Source organism: Lactuca saligna, chromosome 2 (genome assembly GCF_052625555.1).
Source record: "Lactuca saligna cultivar CGN05327 chromosome 2, ASM5262555v1, whole genome shotgun sequence".
NCBI lineage: Eukaryota > Viridiplantae > Streptophyta > Magnoliopsida > Asterales > Asteraceae > Lactuca > Lactuca saligna.
The window spans coordinates 31,598,995-31,625,407 of NC_136418.1; the positions used below are offsets into that span (position 1 = coordinate 31,598,995).

General features: G+C 34.5%; 1 protein-coding gene across 3 annotated transcripts; it reads left to right on the forward strand.

The window, feature by feature from the left end:
- The first annotated feature begins 6,288 nt into the window (after positions 1 to 6,288).
- On the forward strand, positions 6,289 to 26,179 carry LOC145030838 (putative cyclic nucleotide-gated ion channel 20, chloroplastic). 3 transcript variants are annotated; one of them, XM_078979266.1, is made up of 16 exons: positions 6,289 to 6,590; positions 7,262 to 7,525; positions 7,595 to 7,744; positions 7,822 to 8,025; positions 8,274 to 8,465; positions 8,702 to 8,800; positions 19,233 to 19,370; positions 19,456 to 19,704; positions 20,057 to 20,317; positions 23,484 to 23,629; positions 23,739 to 23,816; positions 24,107 to 24,236; positions 24,334 to 24,580; positions 25,108 to 25,246; positions 25,865 to 25,962; positions 26,053 to 26,179. In XM_078979266.1, exons 3-16 carry the CDS (start codon positions 7,619 to 7,621, stop codon positions 26,070 to 26,072), a joined length of 2,127 nt encoding a protein of 708 aa, XP_078835392.1. In that variant the 5' UTR covers positions 6,289 to 6,590; positions 7,262 to 7,525; positions 7,595 to 7,618; the 3' UTR covers positions 26,073 to 26,179. The 3 variants fall into 3 exon arrangements, with proteins under 3 accessions (XP_078835392.1, XP_078835390.1, XP_078835391.1); XM_078979264.1 differs by having other exon boundaries at positions 25,865 to 26,179; XM_078979265.1 differs by lacking the exon at positions 7,262 to 7,525 and having other exon boundaries at positions 25,865 to 26,179.
- The last annotated feature ends 234 nt before the right edge of the window (positions 26,180 to 26,413 follow it).

The window sequence follows — 26,413 nt, forward strand, 5'->3', positions numbered from 1 at the left end:
TAACAATTTTTATGATTTAAATGTTACGTTGCATGCTAGTTTAGGCTTCATGATCTGGAAAATGTTTATTGCATGTATAATTAGAGAAAACTTAGATCCAAAATATTAGGGTTGTACATGCACCATAGGAATGTCAGAGTACATAAAACCCAACATTGGTATCAGAGTCATCGGTGTTTTCTATTGAATTGATACAATTGTGTAATTTTCAAAAGCAAGAAAACTGCATTCCGGGATTCTGCAAGGGCCAACACGTTGAGTCCATCTTTGAACTTGATGAGTTGGATGATGTTTGCCTTGAACTCGATGAGTCCATTATGGCACTTAACGAGTTGGTGTATTTGATGGCAGAATCTTCGAGTTTTTGGCTTGTTTTGGATTAGGAACATTACCACAAACTGTTTTGGTTCATAAAATTTGATTTTAATGATATGGTAATGTTTATCCGCATGGAAAAATATGAATTTTGTCAAGTTCTAAGATAACTACTTGATTTTTGTGACATACTAGTTATTTGTAAAATTTGAAACTATCTTGAATATGAATTAAATTAGGTCAAATTGGTAAATGATCATCATATCATAATTGGACTAGTTAATTTGATCCATATGTGTTCTTGAAAAATTCCATAACTTGTCCTCAAGTTATGGAATATGAAAAGACTTTATTTATGAAACCATTAACTAATGTTCGTTATAGAATTCAAAGAGTGTTAAAAGGTTTCATAACTTGTACACAAGTATGGAATTTGAAAGGTCTCATTCATGGAACTTTAAAATATATAAGTTATGGAAATCAAAAGTTTTGACAAGTTACAAAACTTTCCCTCAAGTTTAGGAACTTGAAGAGTCTCATTTATGAAACTTTAATTCCAAACCCCAGAAATTTAAAAGTTTAAAATTCAACTCTTATACTATTATAATATCAAAGTCTAATATATATATACATATATATATATATATATATATATATATATATATATATATATATATATAAGACAAGTCTGTCTTACCATTAATAAGCCTCATCGAAGTCGATCTATAAGGGGGTATAAGGTTAGTACCTATAAAACGATGGTTTAATGGGTGTCCACTCTTATTTACCGCTTCCATGACCGGTGGAGGGTCGTTAGCCGGATGGGTAGGATAGGAGATTAATTCTCATTAATAAGTATAATGAAAATTATTAAAGTAACTAAACTTTTATAAATCTCCAATCTTAGTTACTTTAAAAAAATGTGAAAATGGTGGTATCCCATGAAATTGCACTTTACACCTTGTTAAGTCGTTAGTGAAGCGTGTATTGTTAACCGACACACTAATATGGGATTGACAATGTGTGGCAAACGGTAGCTTGATGTTAATCATGGATCGATGGAGTGTGTGTGGTTAACCGACACATTGATTGGATGATTTGTAACATTAAGTGTACCAAACTAATTTGCATGGTTATTCACACCTTTTTTGTGATCCTAGGCATCCCAGTCACAAACCTGAAGGGCATAATCGAGATTTAAACATGCCATTGAAATTTTCAATAAATTTAAAAGGAATCTAGAAATTTCAAGCCAATTAAAACTTAATAATCAATATCATTTTTGATGGTGGAAATTGGTAAATCGTCATTTACCTACCTTCAAATATTTTGCAATTGGATTACCCCATTCCTTTTATGAATTGTAAAATATTGTGTTGGGTCCTAGCCTTAATATTTCATTTGGGTGATATATTGAGGATAATTATCCAATCTAAACTTTTTCTTTCTTTTCAGATGTCTTCCAACACTGCTTCAAACCCAATCCCTTCCGGCTCTTTCTCCCTCATGAACTTATGTGGGAGGGTCATCTTCGACGGATCAAATTTCAATGATTGGATTCGAAACATCAGAATGGTTATTCGTTGCGAGGATAAAGAATATATCCTTGATAAAGAGCTTAAGCAAATTGATGAATCTATCGCTACTCTCGAACAAATTGCTGAATACAAGGCCCATGAGAGGGATGCGACCAAAGTGTCATGTATTATGATTGCTACCATGACTGCTGAGCTTTAGAAGTCCTATGAGGACTTTTGGCCTTATGAAATATACCAAGACTTGATGGAAAGGTACCATCAAAGTGCAAGGTAGGAAAGGTATGATATCATAGCCTCCATGATCACTACTAAAGTGAAGGATGGGGAGTCCATCACAGCCCACTTGCAAAAGATGCAAAGTTTTGTGGACCATTTGCTGAAGTTGAACGTCAACTTTGATGAAGAGTTGGCAATAAATATCATTCTACACTCTTTGCCTCCTTTTTATGATAAGTTTTGTATGACCTATCATATGAACAAGGAGGAGGTCACTCTAAGAAAACTTCAAGGCTTTTTGAGGACTGCTGAAAGTAGTCTTAAAGGAAAATATGTTGTTCCTACTCCTACTGCTACTGCCCCTGTCTTGGAGATTGGACATGGAAAGGGAAAGAAGAGGAAGACTCCTTCCAAGAGTCACAAGGGAAAGTCCCATGTTGGATCCTCTTCTGGTGGGACCAAAGTTGGTTCTGTCACCCCCTCTTCCAATCCAAAGGAAGTTGAGTGCTTCCATTGCCATGAAAAAGGGTATTGGAGACGAAGCTGCCCCAAATAATTGCAGGACATAAAGAATGGGAAGATCGAGCTCACCTTTTCATGTATTTATACTATTTTGTCTAGTAACTCATCACATGCTAATTCTTGGGTCCTTGATACAGGATGTGGTTTTCACATTTGTTCTGGCTTGCAGGGACAAAAACGAAGTAGGGATGTGGAGCAAGGGAAGATGAACTTATTGATTTCAGCATGTACTTTCAAAACATTCCTAGAGTCATTGTTGATGTAGAAAGTGCAACTGAAGTTCCTCCACCAACTGGTAGAGTCAATGATGTTTCTGATTGCGAGACTGATTACGATGAGACCGATTCTGATTATGATACCGAAGAAGACACCGAATGATATGAGGAAGATTCTGATTAGAATAGTTCTTATGTAATACGTGGTTGTAATATGAACTTTATTTGGATTTCTATTTTAAATAGAAACGTTTATTCCTATATAAATGTTTATTTCTATATAATGTGTATTTGTAATAAAAATTGTATTTGTATATATTATAATTTATCAGGAAATGATGACAATATGGCTTTTGTTTATGTATACCATGGTTGCTATTATGGGCCGTGGACACGGAGGTGATGGAGCTGAGCACCCACCTCTCCCAGGTGGTAGAAGTGTTGGTCATCATGAGCAGGACGGTAATTTTAATTACATTTGTAATAGTTTTTATTTACTATTTTTTTTCAGTTATTATAAATTAAATACCGTTTCTAATAATTTTAATTACATTTGTAGTTAAGCAACGTGCACTAAGGAAACGAGACAAAGCGAAAAATATAAAACTTGAAAAAGCGATCTTACGGAATCGGGGCAAACCGATTAGTAGGGGTGGCAAATCGTGTTATCGTTTCGTGTTTCTGTCTACACGACACGACACGATAATGTTTTTTGTAACACGACACGACACGATGTCGTGTTTTTTTAACTAACACGAAAACGAACGAATTAAAAAACGACAAACACGACACGACATAACAAATATAACATATACTAAAAATGAGTTTATTTAATGAATATTTTATCACATATAACACGACAAAGACGAAAAACACGATAAAGAACTACTAAATCGTGGCAATTTTTTGTCGAATTTTGAACACAAACACGATACGACACGACATTGTGTTTTTTATAGCGAACACGAACACGAAACGAACACAAATTCAAATTTTAGTTTCGTGCCAATTTCATTTCGTGTCGTGTATTTTGTCGTGTCGTGTCATTAATTGCCACCCCCTACCGATTAGCATGGAATATGACATGGAATATGACAGGGATATCACATTTGATCCCGTAAGATATCCGGAAGACATGTTTTCCCGAGAAGTTGGAAAAACAATGTGGCAGATGTCGGTTTTGATAAATGGACTTGGAAAAAAGTTTCCCCTGCAATATAGGATACCGTATTACAACATTTAGTGGTAATTATTTATTTAAATATATTTTATATGGTTAACTATAATTGTTTTTTACTTGGTTAATTTTTTTTGTAGACAAAATTTGATTTGGATCAGATGTACTAGGATGTACAAGCTAATATGTTGATAGAGAGTTTTCAAGCAGCTTTGTTAAAAGGTTATCGAGAATGTAAAGGTGACGCAAAAGAATATTTTATGTTAGTTGGAGGGTATGAAGATATCCCAGGAGCATTAGCCAACCCTCCAGAGGGTATGGAAGTTGATAACCGGAAGAAAGCAGTGTATTTCCAAACAGACGAACACATAATTGTTTCAGAACCGAACAAAAAAAATTGTGAAATGCAAACAAATATGAATCGTGGGGGGTCGAGCTCGTATAGCAGTACTTGCTATAAAAAGGTAACGTACGATACATGTAAATATTTATTTAAAATATAATCTAATTTTTAAAGTTAAACATAACCTTAAGAGAGTGGAAACGTTTCACAAAGCTCATACCGATAAGAATGGTATGTTTGTTATTGCTGAGGTGGAACAACAATATGTAAGTATTTAATTATAATTTTATCATATAATTAAATGTTAATTTATACTTAATTGTTACTCACATTTGGGAGTTACATAATCGGTTAGCTGAGGAGCTGTTAGAACAAACTCAAGGTGAAAGTCAGTTAACACCTACTAAAGAAAGAGCTGCGTTTGAGAATGAATTAGGAGAGCGACGTGGCCATATTAGAGGCATTGACCGTAAACCTTCTGCTAACCCGCTGATTCCACAGCCTTCGCAACCGTCACCACAAGCATCATAACCATCACAGGTAAAACAATCTACTTTGGTTTTGTGGTGATTGTTTGCTAAAAACTTTGGTAATTACGTTTTTGTCTCAAGTGCAAAAAATAACAACGTACTTTGGTTTTTTGTCTTAGTTTAAAAATAGCAATCTAATTTAGCATTGTAAAATGCATCTTGATTTGGTAATTTTGGTTTTGTGGTGATTATTTGCTAAAAACTTTGATGATTATGTTTTTGTCCCAAGTGCAAAAAATAACGACGTACTTTGGTTTTTTTTGTCTTACTTTAACAATAACAATCTACTTTAGCTTCGTAAAATGCATGTTGATTTGGTAATTTTGGTTTTGTGGTGATTTCTTGCTAAAAACTTTGGTAATTAGGTTTTTGTCCCAAGTGCAAAATATAACAACGTACTTTGTTTTTTTGTCTTAGTTTGAAAATACCAATCTACTTTAGCATCGTAAAATGCATGTTGATTTGGTAATTTTGGTTTTGTGATGAATATTTGCTAAAAACTTTGGTAATTACGTTTTTGTCCCAAGCGCAAAAAATAACAACGTACTTTGATTTTTTGTCTTAGTTTAAAAATAACAATGTATTTTGATAGTTTTTGTTTATGTTTGATAATTTAACTTATAAGTTTATATATGTTGTTATTAATTATGTAGTTGGAAAGTATTCGTGCAATGCTCAACGACCCGGCATGTAGGGATGAGCTTTATTTGTTTTTTCAATCCTAAAATAATTGAGGAAACGATGAGAACGAAGATGATGTTATGTAGGGATGAGTTTTATTTGCATACATTGTCACGCTTTGTTAGTTGGTAGATTGTAAAACTTTGGTTGTTTTTTATAATTACCGGCGACACTAATACCTGGCGACATTATTATTTTTTATATTTAATCGGATGTTATGTAATTATCAGACGACATTATTACTTTTTATATTTAATCGGATATTATGACTTTTGATATTTAATTAATTATAATCAGATGTTTGATTTATAATTAGTGTTGACACTATTATTTTTGATATTTAATCGAATATTGTTATGTAATTATCGACAATATTATTACCGACAACCAAAATCGTTAATTAAAAAAAAAATGAAAATTGTTATTACCGGCGACACACCTTATTACCGGCGACATGGTCATTAGCGGCGACATCTATTAATAGCGGCAACAGTATGGTCAATAGCGTCGAAGCAGTAGCGACGACTTATTACAGGCGACGCGTCGCCGCTATTACTATTACCGGCGACAACTAATTATTACCGACGACTTTTATCGCCGCTAATGATCGTTTTCCTTGTAGTGTAATTTTGTATAACATAAATTAGAATTTGAGAGGGAAAAAATAGATGTACCACATCACACGTGCCTAATACAGCTTATAAAGGTGACACATGAAGATAGAAGATAAGATTAGGTCTCTTTTCTTAGATTTTAGGTTTTCTATTTAATTCGACAGATTCCTTCATTTAGATCTCGAACGTCTACAGCAAATAATGATCCCTCGCAAAATTTCATTGAAAATAAGTTTATATACTGCGATGGTTTTACGCTGATAAGACGTTCTTGAGTTGTGGTAATTCGACTTCTTTTTGTCACGCTGGTTTCTCTTAATCGCGTCGAAACTACCACCCCTTTTCATTTTGCTATTCATAATTCGAATAAACAACCTTATAGCTACTTATGCTTCTTCATTGTTCGTTTTTTGGAGATTAATTTAGGCTTCTTAAAAAGGTATGTCTCAAATTCCGCTGGCTCATTCAGATTTTCTATTTTTCTTTTTTCTACCGAATATGATTCACTTTGATCATGAGTTAACTTCAATTTTTCTTAAAAAATGTACAAAATCGTGACTGATTGCTTCTCAACATGTGGTTGAGCACAATTGAATGTGTTACCCCAAACAATTACCATAAAATTAATAATACTTTATTGCATATTCACTGCTTTTTTCTGTTTGAGAGTGGTTTTAGTTATGATATTAACTTTTTAAGGCTATTTTTATACCAGGAAGTGTTTGTTAATGGTTTTTGAAAGTGGTTATTCGATTATTGCTACTTCAAGTGGTTATCTATTGCTATATGCTTATTTAATTAGGGTAAATAATCATACAGTATATATGGTAGAGTAAAGTTACTTATACACCACTATTTTATACATAATTAAAACTATTATTGCATTATATAATTAGGCCTAACTTGCTTCCCCTGAGCTCATTTTCAACTCAGCATTTGTTGTGGAAGTGTAAGAGGCAAAACCTGAAACTGAAGTTGTGTGATTCATTTAAGGGTCAAACAACCAGATAATAAGTTTCCAATAATTAGTTTGCTACTAGCTAAAATTACTATAAACCCTTATTCAGTAGGTTCTATCCATCAAAACTGATTATTAACAACTTCAAACAGGAAAAGGATGTCCAAACACTATCTACTACAAGGATTCTAATTATTCATTAAAAAATAGCATATGGAGGACCTAGGTGTGACACATTCATGGATAAATGAGAAAAGGGCAAAATGGGTGGAAAATAACTCCAAATGTGTATAACTTTTGATCCGTAGACCCACTTTATATGGACAGAAAGCTTCTATGGGTTGGACCCAATAAATTTCCCACCTTTGGGACTTGTTGATTACTTATTGTTCTTTATTTATGTTCTACATCAATAGGTAAATCTTTCTTTTCTTTTTCTCTCATCAAGCATATTTGTTTGACTTGTTTTCATGTCTCTAATACAGGTTTTTGCACTTGAGGGTTTATAGATGGACGTTGAAGGAAAAGATGATGTACGATCTTTAAATGCTACAGATTGGCCATCCCATAGACACGAGAATAATCTAAATCAAAGATTTTCACAAACAACCAGAAGTGTTTCAATATCCATTCCTGTAAGTTCCATTGAATTGAACTCCATCGCAACAAGTCATGTTGCCTTACTAAATAAAAAAAATGTCTTGATGTACAGAGACAAGAGAGGGAAGCTGTGGAAGAGAAAGAGATTAGAAATGATAACCATCAATTGGGAGTTAATGATGAAGTAAAAAATAAGCACTTATTGAGGTCAGGACAATTGGGGATGTGCAATGCTTCTTATTGTACATCATGCCCGATATCTTGCTATTATGAAAGACCACTTACATTCAGAGTTTCACAGCGGTTTGATCACTATGTATTACTCTTCTCTTTGGAAAATACTAAACATACTTGATTTCAATTTTCCCTTTTAGAACATATTGGTTCTAAACTTACATGATTGCTGTTGTGGTGCTTTCTTAATTGCCTATATCATTAGTTTATATGGCATATTTAGACTCATGGACGTAAGATTGTTGTATTTTTAAATTACTCCATGCACTCTTGTCATAATGAATTGCTTACTTTTGTTCATGCAGTTGTATTTTTTTTGTTCTTTTGCAGAATGATGATGTTCAACGTCGAGGTGTAAAGGCATGGAAACAAGAAAAGTTATCGTTACTAAAACATTTTATGTTTGGGGTCATCAATCCACATGCCAAAGTTGTTAGAGGGTGGACTCAATTAGTTATCACTTCTTGCTCATTCGCCACTGTCATAGACCCCTTATTCTGTTACTTGTTGTCAGTGAATAAGGTACAACCCTTAAGCACGCATTTAAACACTGATAAGTATATATGAAAACCGCTGGCATCTCATCTAAATTTTGACATTTTATTCGTGTTATTTCCAAACTATGATGGTGAGTTAAATGTTCTTGTAACCGTGGTTGTGAATTGGCATAATATATACACTTTTTTTTAATTGTTTAATCTCTGACTAATCTAGTATATTATTATCTTGCTTTACATGCTTACTTTTTTTGGAAGCAGGGCTTTAAGTGCATAGGGATTGATTCACGAATGACAACACCCATTGTGGTTTTTAGAAGCATGATGGACCTTATATTCCTCATGCACATGCTTGTTCAGGTAAACCACTATATAGCTTTTTCAGCTCTCTCTCTCTCTCTCTCTCTCTATATATATATATATATATATATATATATATATATATATATATATATATATATATATATATATATATATACACACACACTTAGGTTACTTACTCGAGTATTACATGGGTTGATTAAAAAAAATTAAATAGAAAATGATATTTTAATAGGACTTGACTAAAATGAGGAATAAGTAGTTATTTTAAGTAATACAAATATCATTCAACAAATCCATTTTTGGTCTATACATTTTAGTGATTTCTTGCATTTGAGTGTTTTAGCCATAGAAACAACCACTTCATATCTTGAAAACTACTTCATCTCTCATCTAAAATAAATAGAAAAACTCGTTAATATTCACCCCAATGTTATTTAAAAATGTTTTAAATGCTCTAAAACTTTTTGGGATCCAATGTAAGTGTTACTAAAACTTTTTGGGATCCAGTGTAACGATGTGTTAAATCGTAAGTTATAATTTAATGAAAGAAGATGAAAAAAATGGTTTTTATAAAGTAAAAGAAAACTATGAAGACTCTCTTTTTTAGTTTTGTGTTGACCTTGATAAGTGAAGCTTGTTATGAAGCCAACGCCATTTTTTTTAAACATTATATTCATTCAAATAAAAGCAGCTTTCTAGAAAAGTACCAAAAAAGTATATAGAAAAGTATTGGAACCGATTGAATTTTTTTTAAATAAAATTACTTCTATATATTGATCGATATCAATGAAAACAAGGACAAACAACATGAATGAAATCCAAATCAGTATAGTTATAAGTGAAATTGTTGGTATCTATGCAAAGCTGGGTGGAACGTCCTAAAAATTACAAATAGATTTTTCATTTTAAAATAGATTAATCAATGAAAATCTTTTTACATAAAATCAATAACTGACATTCCTTTGTTTGAAACCATAGTGTTATAAGAGATGAATTTACAAAACATCGGAAACCAAAATCTTGGATGTGTATGTATAATCCCGCCGATCACTTCTCACAAACAACTTGCAAAATATTTTATCTATAACTGTAAACATAAAGCTTAGTGAGTTTCCTAGTATACCACATATTCCACTATATATACAATGCATACAAGCAAAATACTGACTCTAGCGCTGAACAACCACATCTCCTATTCACATACATATATCATACATAACGGGTGCAACCCTCACTCATCTCCTGTCCACATACATATATCATACATAATGGGTGCAACCCTCACTCACATAACAGGCTTGCCCAGACATATATAAGACATACATAACAGGTCCCACTTAAGGAGTATAACGGGCCCAATTGAAACTTTTATAATGGACCCCACCCAAACATACATAATGGGCCCCATCCAAGGAGTACAACGGGCCCAACCCAAACTCAATTTCTAGGGGCCAAATCCTAGTCTTCTGTGTAATTGTTAGGGACCAAATCCTAGTCTTCCAGAGAATACATAGTCATATGTAGTTAGGGATCAAATAGACAGTCGAACCGATGGTCCCGCCCGAGAGCAATAAATCAAACAAGAACTATGCAATAAGTTTTTTGGACCTAGAGTTCTCAGACTATCAAACTTGACCACATACAACCGCTGAACAAACAATCAATACCGACATTAACCTAAGTACCTAACCACTCATGACATCTAAGGCTCAAGGGAGTGGACCGCGGTTTGGCTGCTCTCAGTGCCACATTGGCAGGGGAACACCGCCCCCTATATGCGATCTTGGGTGTCGTTTGGCCGCACCTTTCCCAAAATATTCCGCACTCCCTTCTCTCTCTCTCTCTCTCTCTCTCTCTCTCTCTCTTTTCATTTATGTGTCTTTCTCTATCTTCTCCTCTTTCTCTCTCACCTCTCTTTCTCTACCATAGTTCCCACACCCTAGGTGTGGTAAGGAACCACACTTTTTGTGGTATAAATGATGTGACACCTATGTGGTTCCTACATGTCAGAATAGGGAGTGCGGTTCTTGTGGCACCACTCCCTCTAGCCTAACAATATCATACAGTCCACATGCAAGCTCCTACAAGTCTAGCATACCATGACACCAATTCTCCTACTCTATACATACATAGCAAGGAGTTATACTAGTCAACTAGGATGCACATACTCTAACAATACCTCATTGTATTGATCAATATTGCAAATCAACTAACACCAACAAAGGATAAACCTCAATCAATAACTCAAATCCTTCAAATTTGACCCAAGCTCAGACTGGTCAAAAAACGGTCAACGGTCAACGGTCAACCAAGTCAACGACCACACGATGTAGAGACCTCTTGGCCATGTCGTAGGATGTCGATAAACATGATACAACCACATTGTGGGCCCTCCTTGGAAATGTTGTGGTTGTTGCCAGGAAGCTATTTTCTCCTTAACAGCTTAATCCTTACAGATCAAAAGCTCAAAACTTTAGATATGGCTGTTCTCGTTAACTTAACGGATAAATTTTCCAACTTTATCTTTTAAAACCTCACCACAAAGCAAGATCTTAAACCCTAATTCCAAATAAGCTATTTCAAGTCTAAATCTTGTGTATGGGATCAAGAGCACCCAAGCAATGACCTTTTTCTCACTTAATCAGAAGTTCATGGCCACAAGAGTGTCATAATAAGCTCTAGAGTTCCTTAAACTCCAAGAGCATCCATGAATGAGACCAAAACAAACCAAAATGAGCATAAACATGGATCTCAAAAGAACAAGGTGAAGGTGCAAGCTTTATACCTCAAATGACTCAAAAACTTGAAGATGATGGATCTAGGCTTGTTCTTTGCTTCCTTGCACCAAGAAGTTGATTCCTCCACAAGATTCACAAAATCAAATAGATAAACTCAAAACCAAGCCATTAAGCTCACAAACATGGAAGGGAGGCTAAGGTCTCGAAATGGGGAGATGAAGGTTGAAGGAAATGACCTAAACCAAGAGTTAAGTTCATTAAATATAGGAAAAACCCTAAAAATCATGGGCTTCGGCTGAAGCAGCCATTACGTCATGACCTCCCTCTTGCCATGTTGTGGTGTTCATCGGGACATGTTTTTCATTTAAATGTTATGCCACGTAGTGGTTATCAACACACCATGTCGTGACATAAGATTTCCTCCAAAACCTTATCTTTGACCTCTTTAATTCTTCAACTGATCCTTTTTGGAAACGGGTGTTACACCAGGACTAAGAGTTTCTGCATTTAGTTGTGACATCATCACCCATCCTCAACAAATGGAGTCTATATCATACCTCATCTCCAAAAAGTAAAAAAACTAATGTTTCAAAAAGAATTAGCAAAATGTAAAAGAAAATGGCATACCAAAATTTTCTGCCATGTGATAGAATCTAAAGAATTAGCAGGCAATTAAGACTTGAATTGAAAAAGATAAGGCCCGATTCGCGAGGCGTTGAGTATCCGATTACAAAACTAAATTTGAGAATTATAAAAACAGAATGAATGAAAAACAAACTACAAGGCATGCAGAACTAGATAGCTAAATACAGTTAAATAGTTGATCCTAAAAAGTAGCTCAAAACTTGCAAGTTCACTACTTCTGTTTTCCCTCCAGGGAATGAGTCAAATATAAATATTCTAAAAGTGAATTAAATTGGTTCTTTTCAGCTAATACTTTGACTCGGTTCTTCCTTTGTGAGTAGACGTGTAGCGGGGATGTACCATTACTTCCCTCCCAGTAAAATGCCTTGTCCTCAAGGTGAAAATATGGAAATTAGGTGACTAGAAGATCGTGGTTTTCTGAAGTAGCATTATCGGAAGAGCGACAACACCACAAAATTATGAACTCTAAAATAGTATGAACACCTTTAATAACCCAACAATAGGCAAGTACCAAACTTAGTTGCGAATTGTGACATCCTCATTTTCACTTCCAGAAAATAATTTTTTATTTATGCTTATTTTAAAACAATGTATTCTCTATTTTGTGGAATTGGTCCCATAAAAGTATTCACGAAAAAAAGTTTTTTTTTTATTGATTTATTAAAATTTGGGGTGCTATAACTGATACAAGAATCATAAGCATAACCGTAGTCATTACAAACCTTACAATAACTTTTATATTATGGCCTACATTTCCTCGAATCTCTCATTAGGGTCGAACATCGTTATCCTTGTAGTACATCCTGTGATATAAAGAAATACAAAGAAAATGAGTGGGTCAGGTTGGGATACCTTGTGAGTACATAGGTTTTCAACCCACAATAATATAGTTTATTTTTTTAATTATCTATTTCTTATTAAACAATTAACCCAATTACCCATTTCCATTATCTTTTTTATTCATCTATAGAGACCTATCTTAAGGGACATCGTTTGTAATTATTGTGGTTGTCATCTATATTCTATTAGACGACTACATCGTTAGTACAGTAGCACTAGTTCCTACATCGTTAATATAATAGTATCAGTTCCTACAACGTTAGTACAATAGTACCAGTTCAAGTCGTGGCATTCTATCATCATTTTCATCATTCATCGTACTATGAAATCTTATCATTTTTACCTTTTATTACTCTTCATTACCTAATGTATTATATTCATAAAAATACATATACAATATAAATCATATAAATTTATTTATATAACATTTCATCTAACATGGAACATCTATACACATAAACACATATAACATTCTATTGTCTAAATATATATGTAAGATGAAAGTAACCAGACTGGCAGAAGTTCGGAAATTAGACTAGCAGAACTCTAACCCAAACACTTCTATTTGTTGAAATCTCTGACGAATCAGAATTCTACTAAAACGAGTAATTACTAAAGAGATTTCAGACTCAAGGAAGAAGTTTTCAGAGAGAATTGTTTTGCATGGCGTGGGGGGTAAATGAGGGGTGATTCTCTATTTATAACAAATTTTTGAACATGCGCGCCACACGCTCCAACTATGTTGTTTCTTCAGCTTTGTGATACGTGTCACAATTCTGGTGATCCGCGTCCCACCTTTTAGAAGCACCTCGTGCGTGCCGTGCGTTTCGCAAAACACAAATTTTGTAAATTCTGTAACTTCTTCATACAATCTCCATTTTCGACGTTCTTTATATATCTTTGATCAATGCGAAGTTTCTGATATCGCTACCATTGGTGTTGATTTATCTTCTTTTCATTTGAGCAATTCTTCTCCTATTTTTCTATCTTTGGCATTCTTGTTTGGGACATGTGTCAGCATCACCTTTAAAATTTCTAGTCTCTACAAATGTTTTGGGCCATTTGAATAGTTATGATATCTCTGATCGTAGTTGTTGTAAGTTAGCCAAATTTTCTTCATTTCCATTTACTAGAAGTCTCTATTGCTCTATTTGCACCTTTTGATCTTGTGTTCAAAGGGAGGATCCATCTACTCTGTTTTGTGTATTGATTATTATATTCATTATACTTAGGTTTCTCATTAAGCACATGTGTGATTTCTTTACAATTTACAAGAGTTTTAGAGCTCTTATCAAGTCACAACAGTTAATTTATATAAATGTTTGCGGTGTGACTTGGGGGTGAGTATACCTCTAATGATTTCACACTTCTTTCTTTTGATAACACCATAAACCAGTGGTCATGTATAGATACTCCTTAACAAAATTGTGTTGCGGAGAGAAGACAGAGACATCTTGTTAAAGCTACTTGCTCATTCTTTACTATCATCTAGTGTTCATAGTGTTTTTTTGGGAGAAACTGTACTAATTATTATCTACATGATCAATCGAATCCCTACTTCATATAACTTTGGTATGTCTCCATTTGAGAAGCTATATGGTCACTTACCTGATTACTCTTCATTACGAGTTTTTGGGTGCACTTGTTTTTGTAACACCGAAAGTTTTCAAACAAATTTTTTTCAATTTATATAAAACATAATTCCATTGATATTCATAAAACAACCATTTTAATTATCCAAACAAGACAATACAAAATCCCAAGATCATGATATCAAGCTCCGAATATGTGTGTGTACGGATCAAGCCGGCGCCTTCCCGCGGTCGTCACTAGTACCTGAAACAATAACATCAACACTGTAAGCACAAGGCTTAGTGAGTTCCCCAAAATACTACATATAACACATATTAGCCACTCGAGGCTATAACTCTGTGGGTCCGTGCACCCAAACTCTGTGAACCCTCAGGTTCTAACTCTGTGAACCTTCCGGTTCTAACTCTGTAAACATGCACAGCATCAATCACATAGAAGTAATGCAGTGCAACACATAACATACATAGCATACAAATACTCTATCACATAACTCTGATTACCTACTCAAGGTAAAGTATAGTGAGAAGACTCACCTCGCGTGTCTCGGTAAATCGTAACCTGAAATCGCTAATCGCTCGACCTGTCGAGCTGTCGTCTCCCTATAGCACAATACACCTCTAATTAACACTTTCCCAACTAGGGTTGACCACACTATAACAAGTCAATCTAGGTCAACGATGGTCAACGGTCAACGGTCAACTTTGACCGGACTCGGCGAGTGCACTATAGCGACTCGGCGAGTCTGAGCGCATGCACCAATTTCCCTGGAACCCTCCCCTGACACGTCGAGCATTTCCCTCAACTCGACGAGTTCCACCTGGCACGAGTTGTGGGGCCACCACGACTCAACTCGCCGAGTCTCAAGAACAACTCAGCGAGTCCAGTTTGACTCGGTCCACCTGTCCATTCTGACTCCCCCTTGACCCACTGAGTTCACCTTTCCCAACTCGGCGAGGCCACTCACAGAGTGGTCGGGCAACATTCATGCTACTCGCCGAGTCTGTTCTTCGGACTCGGCGAGTCCATGCCATGCACTGACTCAATCTTGCTCTAAAGGTCAGATCCAGTTCATTAATCCATAGATCCAGTCCCTCCAAGCTCATTTAGCACGTAAAGTTACAATCTTGATGCACATACAATCTCTATATGACTATATATGATGTTTATGACTCAAATATTACAACACAAGGTCAAGGACTCTGTTGCCACTCATAAAGCTTGATGAGTGAGGCTCTCTGGACCTCTATGGATCCAGATCCATGGCCTCAACTCAAAGAGGGAACCAATGGGCATCAAATCATCCCATAAATGACCATCACAAGCCCTAAATTGCATCATGCTTCATTAAACAGAAAATGGTCCGAGATAATACCTCTAGAGTGATGATCTAAGCTCCAAACCCACGAAATAGTAACCTCCTTTGCTTCCTCTTGCCTAGGGTCTTCTTCTTCTTGCTAAACAACACACACAAGATCAAGAATGGCTCTCTTCTCTTCACAAATCGCTCAAGAACTCTAAGGACACTCACTGAGGGTTGGGTGAGCACAAATGACGGCCATAAGGCCCTTTAAATAGGCCTCAAACCCGGAGATTTAGGGTTTCATTACCCAGCGCAGACTCGCCGAGTCCATATCCTGGACTCGCCGAGTCCAGGCGCGCTCCATTGCCCAAACCCGCGTCCCTACTCGGCGAGTCTGAGCTCCAACTCGCCGAGTCCCCTCTCACAAAACAACAAAATTAGATTTACAAGATACCTGGTAAAAATCCGGATGTTACAGTTTTGTTCTCCGCCCACATGTTGAGTGGAATAAGCTAATATCCACGATCAATCTTATGTGTTTTTTTGGGATATGGTATTGGTCAAAAAGGATATGGTATTGGTGAAAAAGGATCTCATTGTTTTCATCCGGTAAGTCAAAAAATTTATGTTTCTCGACATGTCACTTTTTTGGAGCATGTTTCGTTCTACTCGATTTCTGCTTAATCTCATAAAATGATACGATCAAATCTTTAAGTTTTTGATGATTTTTCTATTAATAATGACACTCCATATGATTCTCCAGTTCATGATACCACATCAGATGCCCTAGTTCTTATACTTCCACATACAACACTCATATTGTTCCTACACCTGTTGCGACTCCAAATCCTCTATCTCCAAGAAGGACTATTGGAACTCCTAAGTCACAAAGCTTTCAATATTTTAATATTCTCACTCGCTAGCATTTGCATCATTTATAGCTGATATACACCATCTCATTGATCCTAATTCCAAGAAATAGGAAGTCTCTTCTCCTTTTTGGAAAAATGTTGTGGCTAAAGAACTTACAGCCATTTATCTGACTCATACATGAGACCTGGTTCCTCTCCCACTCAAAAAACATACAATTGGTTGTTGTTAGGTATTCAAGATTAAAACCAATTCTGATGGGTACGTTGAACAATATAAGGCTAGACTTGTTGCAAAAGGGCATTCACAAGAGTATGGTATTGATTATGAGGAGACTTTTGCTCAAGTTACAAAAATGACGACCGTTCGCACTCTGATACTTGTTTTTTTCTATTCGATATTGATATGTGTGGATCCAAGTAAATTTACATGTAAATTTGAGATAAATTCATTTGTGAATCTCACAAAAATCATTCGTGAATAATCAAAACATTGAAATATTATCAATTGCAATCGAATATACTTCGATTCATTTGTAAATGTGAATAGTTATTCAAATGCACGTTTGAATGTAAGTAAATTACTTTGTGAGTCTCTCTAAATTAATTTGTGAATGATCAAAGTGTTGAAATAGAAAGTCGAATTAACATTTTGAATGCTAAAAACAGAATTATATAAAGTTCAGATTGTGCACAATCTGAACAAGACCAAGAAAAAAACTAAAAAAAATTTCGTATCGTCCATGTCTATTGATAGAGGACAAAAAGCAATAAGATATAATGCATAAACAAACTAAGTTTTTTACTATGATGCACTACATGCGCTCCTATGAACCAATAAACAACCTTCTGTTTAGCCTTTGATTGTTTGGATTCCATCGCTCACGGTTTGTTTCTTACGATTGGTTCCTTGGTTCTTGTATAATTATGTTTTTTATCAAAGAAATTTAAGAAGACAAAAAATGAATTTTGATTCAAATACATTTCTCCGAATTTTCATAAGGAAATCAACATGTTCTTGTTCCATTACACCAATGATGTTTAATCTTCAAGAACCTAAACAACCACTCTTTCAAAAAAAAAAAAAAAGAACCTAAGCAACCATTGTATTTTCCCTGATGAGGGTTTTCTATCATCTTAAAGAGATTCCCTGGTTGGAAATTTGCAGATTATGAAAAGATACTAGATCAAAATAGAGTATAGAAAAAACCCGGATAGATGATCAGACATATATAAGGTTCTATAAATCAAATTCTCAAGGAGAATAGTGAAACATAAATAAAAAGGGTAACATGTTGATGGTGTTAGTAGAGCAAGGGTGCGACAATGGTGAGTAATGTGGCTGTAACCAGCGGTGAGGAAGAGCTTCTTCTCAGAAAGTGGAGCCTTTATAAAACTCCTTTATATGTGAAGAAAGACTTAAATATATAAATGACTTAATTCTACCATGTGGAGTCGAAGCCTTATCCATGTCAACATCATTTTTTCTTAATGATAAACATTAGCTAAGATACCAAAAAATGTTAGAATCCCTAAATGTGATTGCAGTTGTGTGAGCATCAAGAGCGAGTTTACGTGTTTCATTTGAACTACCATTATACAATTCTAGAGTTTTTTTGAGTTCATGGAGTAGTTCGTATTGCATAATAAAGGCTTCGGGGGAAGTTGTTAGTGCAAAGCTTAGGGCGTGACGCTTGGCAAAGTTGTAAGAGTGAAACTGAAGACTATGGACAAGGTCAAAAGCAACCATGAATTAGCTAATGTTGACGATATATATGCTTGTAACCCGAATGTTGAAAGTGTGTATTATTGACCATCAATACAATCTTTCTCTAGTTTGCCTGCAAATGTAGCTTGATTACTCTGATCAAGTGAACAAAGTTAAATCCGTGTGTTATTATTGTCCATTTAGAAGCAAAACTAAGCACAGAAATGCAATTTTGGTCATCGGTGCATACATGGCTTCGACCTTTAGTGATCAAAAGAAGGTCCAAACTCTAAACTTTGAAGCGCAGGTTATGTTGGTGATGTCATAGAACCACGAGCCGCGGTACAGAGCCATGAGAGAAATTAGGTCAAATGTTTAATGTAAATAGATGTGCTTGTATGATTGTAACCCTAATATTGAAAGGGTGTATTATTATTTATCAATAAAATCACTCTCTATCTTGATTACTCTGATATAGCGAACCAAGTTAAATCCTTATGTTCTTATTTTCGATTTAGTACCTTCTTAATTATCATGTTTGTGTTTGTCGAAGTCCTTGATCATAACAAGTTCATGAATAATGTTATAGGAATTCAAGTGTTGGTGACTATTTGCTTGCATATCCAATAATCTACGATGAATTTATATTGTGATAGATGATTTTTGTTTTTTATGATGTATAGAACTCTTGCTTGCATATCCAATAATCTTAGTTCGTTATTATAGTATTACAATGATTCTCTGGTACTGAATAATTGTTAATATCTTTTTACAGTTCAGGTTAGCATTCTTTTCACCTGAATCAAGAGTTCTAGGTGCTCCAGAATTGGTTGATCATCCTAGAAAAACGGTGTTACATTATCTTTCTGGGTATTTTTTCCTTGACCTATTTATTGTACTACCAATTCCTCAGGTAAGATTCTCTTTCAAGCATATATATCGTCACTTACCATTATCATTTGTACATTCCTCAAAAAGTTAATTACTCGTCCATGTAGATAATCGTATTATTTATCCTACCAAATGCCATTGCATCATTGGGAATAAATTATGAAAAGGATCTTTTGCGAGCAGCTGTTCTTGTTCAATACATTCCAAGGTTATTCCGAATTTCCAAGCTTATTGATGGCATGGGTGCAAGTGGTTACATTCCTTGGTCAGGATACTCGCTGGTTATATCCAATCTTCAGATTTTCGTCTCGGCTGGTCATTTTGTAGGGTCATGTTGGTATTTGTTAGGTTTACAGGTGGGTGGGAGCAGGAGTTTTTCATGTTTTATGCATGATTTCATTGCATAATAAATCTAAAGAAACAAAAAAAGCTCCTATATCTTAATCACACTATCATTTTTATGACACCGAGTTCTTTTTTTTTTATATATATATATATCTATATATATATATAAATTTAGTCACACTATCATTTACTGCAAGACAAAAAAAAAAGATTAGTCATTGATTGCTAAAGTCGAATTAGCGAATCAAGACATGAATACTGTTGAAAAAATATATTTGTTAATTGAATTCATCCATGTTATTATTGCATTAGTTCATAAAAGTTTGTAGGCTATTCTAACTGTTTTTCTTTAATTCTTTCAAGAGGGTGAATCAATGCCTTCAAGACGCTTGCCATAATTCTACAATCATGCATTGTATGAAGTTTATAGATTGTGGGAAAGGGAAGGAGTCTTGGGCCTTTGATGGTGATCAAATATGGAATAAATGGAAACAAGATAAAAATTCGAGTGCATGTTTTACCGAAGATGGTTTCCCGTATGGAATTTATGTGAAGGCTGTGAATCTTATTGTAGACAATAGTATGATCACAAGATGTGCGTACTCTATGTTTTGGGGGTTACAGGTATTTTATCTTTAATTGACTCTCTCTTCCCTTTTTCTTTTATCAGACCCTTTTTATTCGTCTCTCGACACCTTCTTACATTTTTCTAATTAAAGATGGGATTTAAGCTATTTCACATGTGCATTCCTTGTTATTTGATGTATAGCTAGCATGTCAATAATCCATGTTATGTTCTTAACGGTTTACTTTTTCGGGTTTTTGGCACTCTATATATTCTCTTTTTGTGACAAAGTATTTTTTTCATCCTCTTTAACATGGTATGAGGGCTTGCAAATTCAAAATATTAAAAAAACAATCCTTGATTCCATTGGTAAAGCAACAACATACTATTGGTAATATGTGATTTGGAATTCTCTATAGGTTGTTTCCCCTTTCCTCTCCTTAGAATTAGGCAAGTTACCTATTATTATAAGATATGCATCTAATAAGATTTCATAGTTATCGGAATAAGTATTAGATGAGTAGTCTATTAGTTTTCTTCTCTATAAATAGCCTTATAGTTTGGTATCAATTCATTATATAATAATTATTCATATATTTTGAACTCCCTTCTCCCTTCATTGATTATAATAAAATCTTTCATGAGCCTTGGGGTTTTTACCTGCAACGGTTTGCACACAAACCATTGTGTCGTTTCTCTTTACTTCTACTTGTTTCTTATATTGTTGATTAAAAGAAGTGGTATCAGAATCACATTCCGTCAAGAAGCAAGCGTTATTAGCACAACCTGACTATGAAGATGCGTTAGATATATGAAGAGAAAAAGAAAGGCCATACAACTCTAACTTAATTAAACCAACTCCATTATGCATAACAAAAGATCTCACTGGTAAAATTCATTTCAAATAGAAGTTTTTTAAACAAAAATGCACAATAGAGGATGCATGTCGAACCATATTTCAAATTTAAAGAAATCATTGCCGACCTAGCTCCGATGGAAGTCAAGTATGGAGAGGAATATATGGTTTTAATGATGTTACATTTTCTGCCAAGCTCCTGTTCCTTATTCTATATGACATTTTTGAGGCCCAAGATTCAAAGAGCAGGCAAAGTAAAATGGTGGCTACTAATGGCTTAAGTAGTTTACAAGCTGATTGCTTGTGTGTTCATGGCGATCAATGAGAACAAATCAAATAATGGATCTCGAGATAAAGAGGCCAATCAAAATCAAGAGGCAAGTTCAAATCATGCAAATGTTGCAAAAAGAAAGAGCAATACATAATGTGTACATGTTGTAGAACAAGGAAAAAGGAATAGCTCAAACAAATTGAAAGATAACAAAGCAGATGATTTTATGAAGTGTGTATGTGATAGTAGTTCAAAATATGAGAGGTTCGTGTTGTAGGATATTCTTACATGAATGACGTGTTGTAGAACAAGGAAAAAGGAATAGCTCAAACAAATTGAAAGATAACAAAGCAGATGATTTTATGAAGTGTGTATGTGATAGTAGTTCAAAATATGAGAGGTTCGTGTTGTAGGATATTCTTACATGAATGACGTGTGGGTTCTTGATTCCACTTGCACCTATCATATGCCTAGTTTTTGACTACTCGAAAGAGTAAAATGTCTACTCCGTGACTCGATTCATAAGACCAATGATTATATATATATATATATATATATATATATATATATATATATATATATATATATATATATATATATATATATATATATACATGGAGTATAACACACATGAAAGACATAATATTGGTTCAATATTAATGCATGCTCACCAAAATATTACAGCTTCGCTATTTATGAGTCTGACTCACAGTTTGCCACCATATACATGTGGCATGTGCAAAAATCATACAAAATAATATATCGTATCCACAAAATAATACAACTTTTGAGCTATTAATAAAGCAAATGGAAAAACCCTTACTATCTTCATCTCCATCCTCATCATACTCAACTTCAACTCATCTTTTGTATTACTCACAATAATTGTTGTTCTTTTGTCATTTATAACCGACACCTTTTTTACATTCCTCAGTCCTAAAACAATTAAAAGTATCTTTATGTTTAACTATTTTATAAACTAAGGTAATATAATATATATGCTTTGTATATCAAAGTATTTACCTCTATTTTGTTTTTTTGTTACTAGTCCCCATCCTCTTTAAAGCATTAGTGAACATCCATCAACGGGATATCTTTAGGGAGACATGCATCCTCGTAAGTTTCTCCTGGTTTTTGTCTCTTTTGATGCCTTTTATTAGGGTTAATGTTGTATTTCACAAAGACTAAAACATTTAACCTCTGTTTCTTCAAAAAGAGGAGTACATAATGAAATGTGCCCCAATTCCTCTCACATCCTATGACACTACATGTGAGATTGAACATATGAATGGCTAGATGCTGAAGTTTTAGACACTCATCTCCATAGTGTCTCCACGACCATGTTGGTTGGATCTTCTTTCTTATTGAAATGGTTGCGGATAATTAAACCAAACATTCCTATTCTGTCATTGAACTTATCAAGTTGTTCTTGAATTTTTATGTTTGTTGGTCTGTCATACATCTTCTCAATAACGTAGTACAATCCAAGTTTGACTTCATAATGGGCCCAAAAGTTCTCATTGAAGTGAAGGCTATTTTTGAAAATTATGGTAAGATATTAGTTTACTATATATAAAGTAAATTAATATGTAATTTCAATCTCATGAACAAAAGTCAGACCTTGGATGAAGATGGTATCCCACATGAAGGGACCTATGGGGTTGCATTTGCCACCTACGATCAATCCTTTTCACAAAGGGGTCGATATCTTGTCTCAACCCCATTAAAATTTTTGAATTTTCCTCATGGTCTTCCCCGTCCGTAGGCTATGAGGGCATATTAGACTATATATTACACATGTTTAATTATCTTAGTCAAGAGGGTAATTAGATGTAATATCCATCCCATGATCCCAATATTACATACATATATACCTCGTGTAATCCATTATTTACAATCAAATGCGAATACATGACCTTACATAGAATATTAGTTACCATGGTTTTACTAAATTCTGAAAGAATAAGCTTACTTATTCTGAAAGAATAAGCTTACTTATTTTTCATCCACCTCTCATGAATTTGTATTTTTTACTCACATCAAACTTAATAAGAGAGTTCCTTCTAATCCTTTTCATTTGCTGATGATTGTGCCACAGCAAATCAGTACATTGGCTGGCAATCAAACTCCAAGTTATTTTTTCTGGGAAATCCTTTTTACCATGTTTATCATTGGTGTTGGACTTCTACTATTTTCCTTTCTGATCGGAAGCATGCAGAACTTTCTTCAAGGTCTCGGTCGTAGGTACACCAATTAGTAGGAAACTTATGCTGCTTATAACCCTCACTGATTTATGATATTAGTAGTTCTTCAATATGAATGATCCATGGACATTTAATATTAATTATCGTAGAGAAATGGAAACATTAGTTAGACGACGTGATGTTGAAGAGTGGATGAGACACGAGAACTTACCAGAAAACCTACGAAGGTACAAATCTCATGCCTCATTATTTTCATCAATCACAGTAATTAATCATTAATGCGCAATTTCCTTTCTTAGTAAAAGTTCAAATTTAACATGAAGCTTTAGGCTGTAGTTATTACTCCGGACTGGACTCCAGAACCTTTCTAGGGCCATTCTAACCTTGTTCCACGTTTTGGGTGTTTTAGTTATGTCCTTTCCTGTCAAAAGATTCTTTCTTTTCCATTGTGATTTGCATCAGGTAGTTTTGATGTCTATTTGGTCAAAACTTGACTATTTAAGGTCTTGATATGCAGAAAAGTTCGAGAGTCGGAGTATTTTAATGGGGCTGCTACCCAAGGGATTGATGGAGAAATGCTAATGCAGAATTTACCTGAAGACTTGCAAAGAGATGTTCGCCATCACCTCTTTAAGTTTTTCAAGAAAGTAAGATCGATTAAACCATTTCTATGTTCCTGTTAGAAGAAGGTTACATGATCACTGATCATTAAAGCTGCATCTCAACCTTTTAAATAATCTGTAGGTCCGGATTTTTGCGTATATGGATGAACCACTTTTAGATGCAATATATGCACGGTTAAGGAAAAAGACATATATTAAAGGAGGCAAAGTTTTATATATAGGTGGGGTTGTGACGAAAATGGTTTTTATTGCAAGAGGGAAGCTGGAGATCATAGTAGAAAATGGGAATAAAGTTCTGTTGTCAGAAGGCGATGTATGCGGTGAAGAACTTCTCATATCGTACTTTGAACATTTCTTAGTTAATAGAGGTATAAACTAGTCTGGATGGGGAGATAACGATATAGTGGATTGCACTTTTACTTAATTTCTAATTGGAATATAATAAACTTAGTTAGTAACACCATTGTACCACCCAAAATTGACTTTTTAGGTAACTTTGACCAAAAACTGTAAAATGCAGACATGGGCGAATGGATTTAATAACAGCTGTCAGAAATTGGACGGTTTTGGAAACAATTTTTAAAGTCTGGCCGCAAAATTAGAAATGAAGTGAATATGTATCCGCTAACTATTGTGATTTCCCATGTTGGGTTTAATAACCATTTTTTCCATTCACTACACATAATGCATATAAAGTGTTACACCCTTTGCTTTCTTTTAAAGATTTTGATGTGTTTTTTTCCACTATAAATTGTTACCTTTAGATACAAGAAACCATAGAAAACAAGGAAATGTTTGAAATCAGGCCCGCAATCACTCTTTGAACACCGATCAAAACAGCAATTGTTTATATTACTTTCAAGAAAACTAATTACCCTCTGGATTAAACCAACAGGAAAAAGATTGATTAGCAACAGAACGGTGAAATGCTTATCGAATGTGGAGGCATATGTTATTTGGGTTGCAGAACTTGAAGAAGTAACCAACCTTTTTTCTGAATACTTCAGGAATCCTCGTTTTCAGTATGCCATAAGGTAATACATCTTCTACACAGTATTTGATGCACTGTTTGTTAGTTGATATAAGTGAAAGATTAGAGGGAGGGAGGGATTTGTAAAATATTTATAAGTGAATAGGGATATTAAAAGTAATATTACACGTAATATAAGAATTTTATTAAGGCCAATCCATAATGTTCTTTTTACTGTTGAGTATCAGTTGCGTTATTTTAATGTTGAAATTTGTAAAAGGAAATTGAATGAAGTCGCGTACTTAAACTACTGTTTGATTAATATTGTCACTGTTCCAATAAACCTGAAATAATTAATTGCTACATGTCAAATTAATGTGATACCTTTTAATATAAGCATGTGATCATCACTAAGTTGTTTCAGTTTATGCTTAAAAAATGAAAATGTATCTGAATGTTCTGGATCAAAGCCGATTGTTCTAGGACACGCATGTGGGGACAGGTTCTAGTAGTTTCACTTCCAAATGGGAAACACCAGCATTGTTCACATTTACTTTATAATAATTGTCCAATTGTTTAGTATACATAAGCTATATGCCAGATTATGGTTTCTGTTCCTGATAGCAATTAAAATAAATTCAGTTTTTATAATTACATGCTTTACATGTTTTGCTACCTTCAGGAACAAATCCCTATACTGGCGAACCATGGCGGCAACCACTATCCAGGTGGCATGGAGACACTATAAGAAGCGCCAAAACCGTGCAAAAACCTCACGTGGTCGTACTATTCTGCAACCACTTTAATGCTCTAAATGGTTTTCTTGGTTTAAGAGCTTGTATTAATATGAGTGAGACATACATTCCACAGGAATGGCTGGAATTTGGTGATATTGGTGCAAAATGCCTCTAAGGTGTGTGTTGACATTCCTTCATTGTGTTTGTGGATTATAAAGTCATTATTATGAGATGTATATAATTAATATCAGTTCTGCGTAGCTAGACACTTACGCCGTAGGCGTCTCAAAGCTTTTCAAGTCATCTTTGCATGTTTTCCTTTGGCATAAGGTTTGTACAAATTAAGTATTAAGCTGATGTTTGTTTTTAAAGAGATAAAAGGTCTTCTATCTACACACCAAATCTGCCTAAATGTTAAATGGCATTATCCTGAAAAGTTAAACTAATTAAACATTTAAAAAATAAGAATATGACTTTAAATTATAAAACAAAAA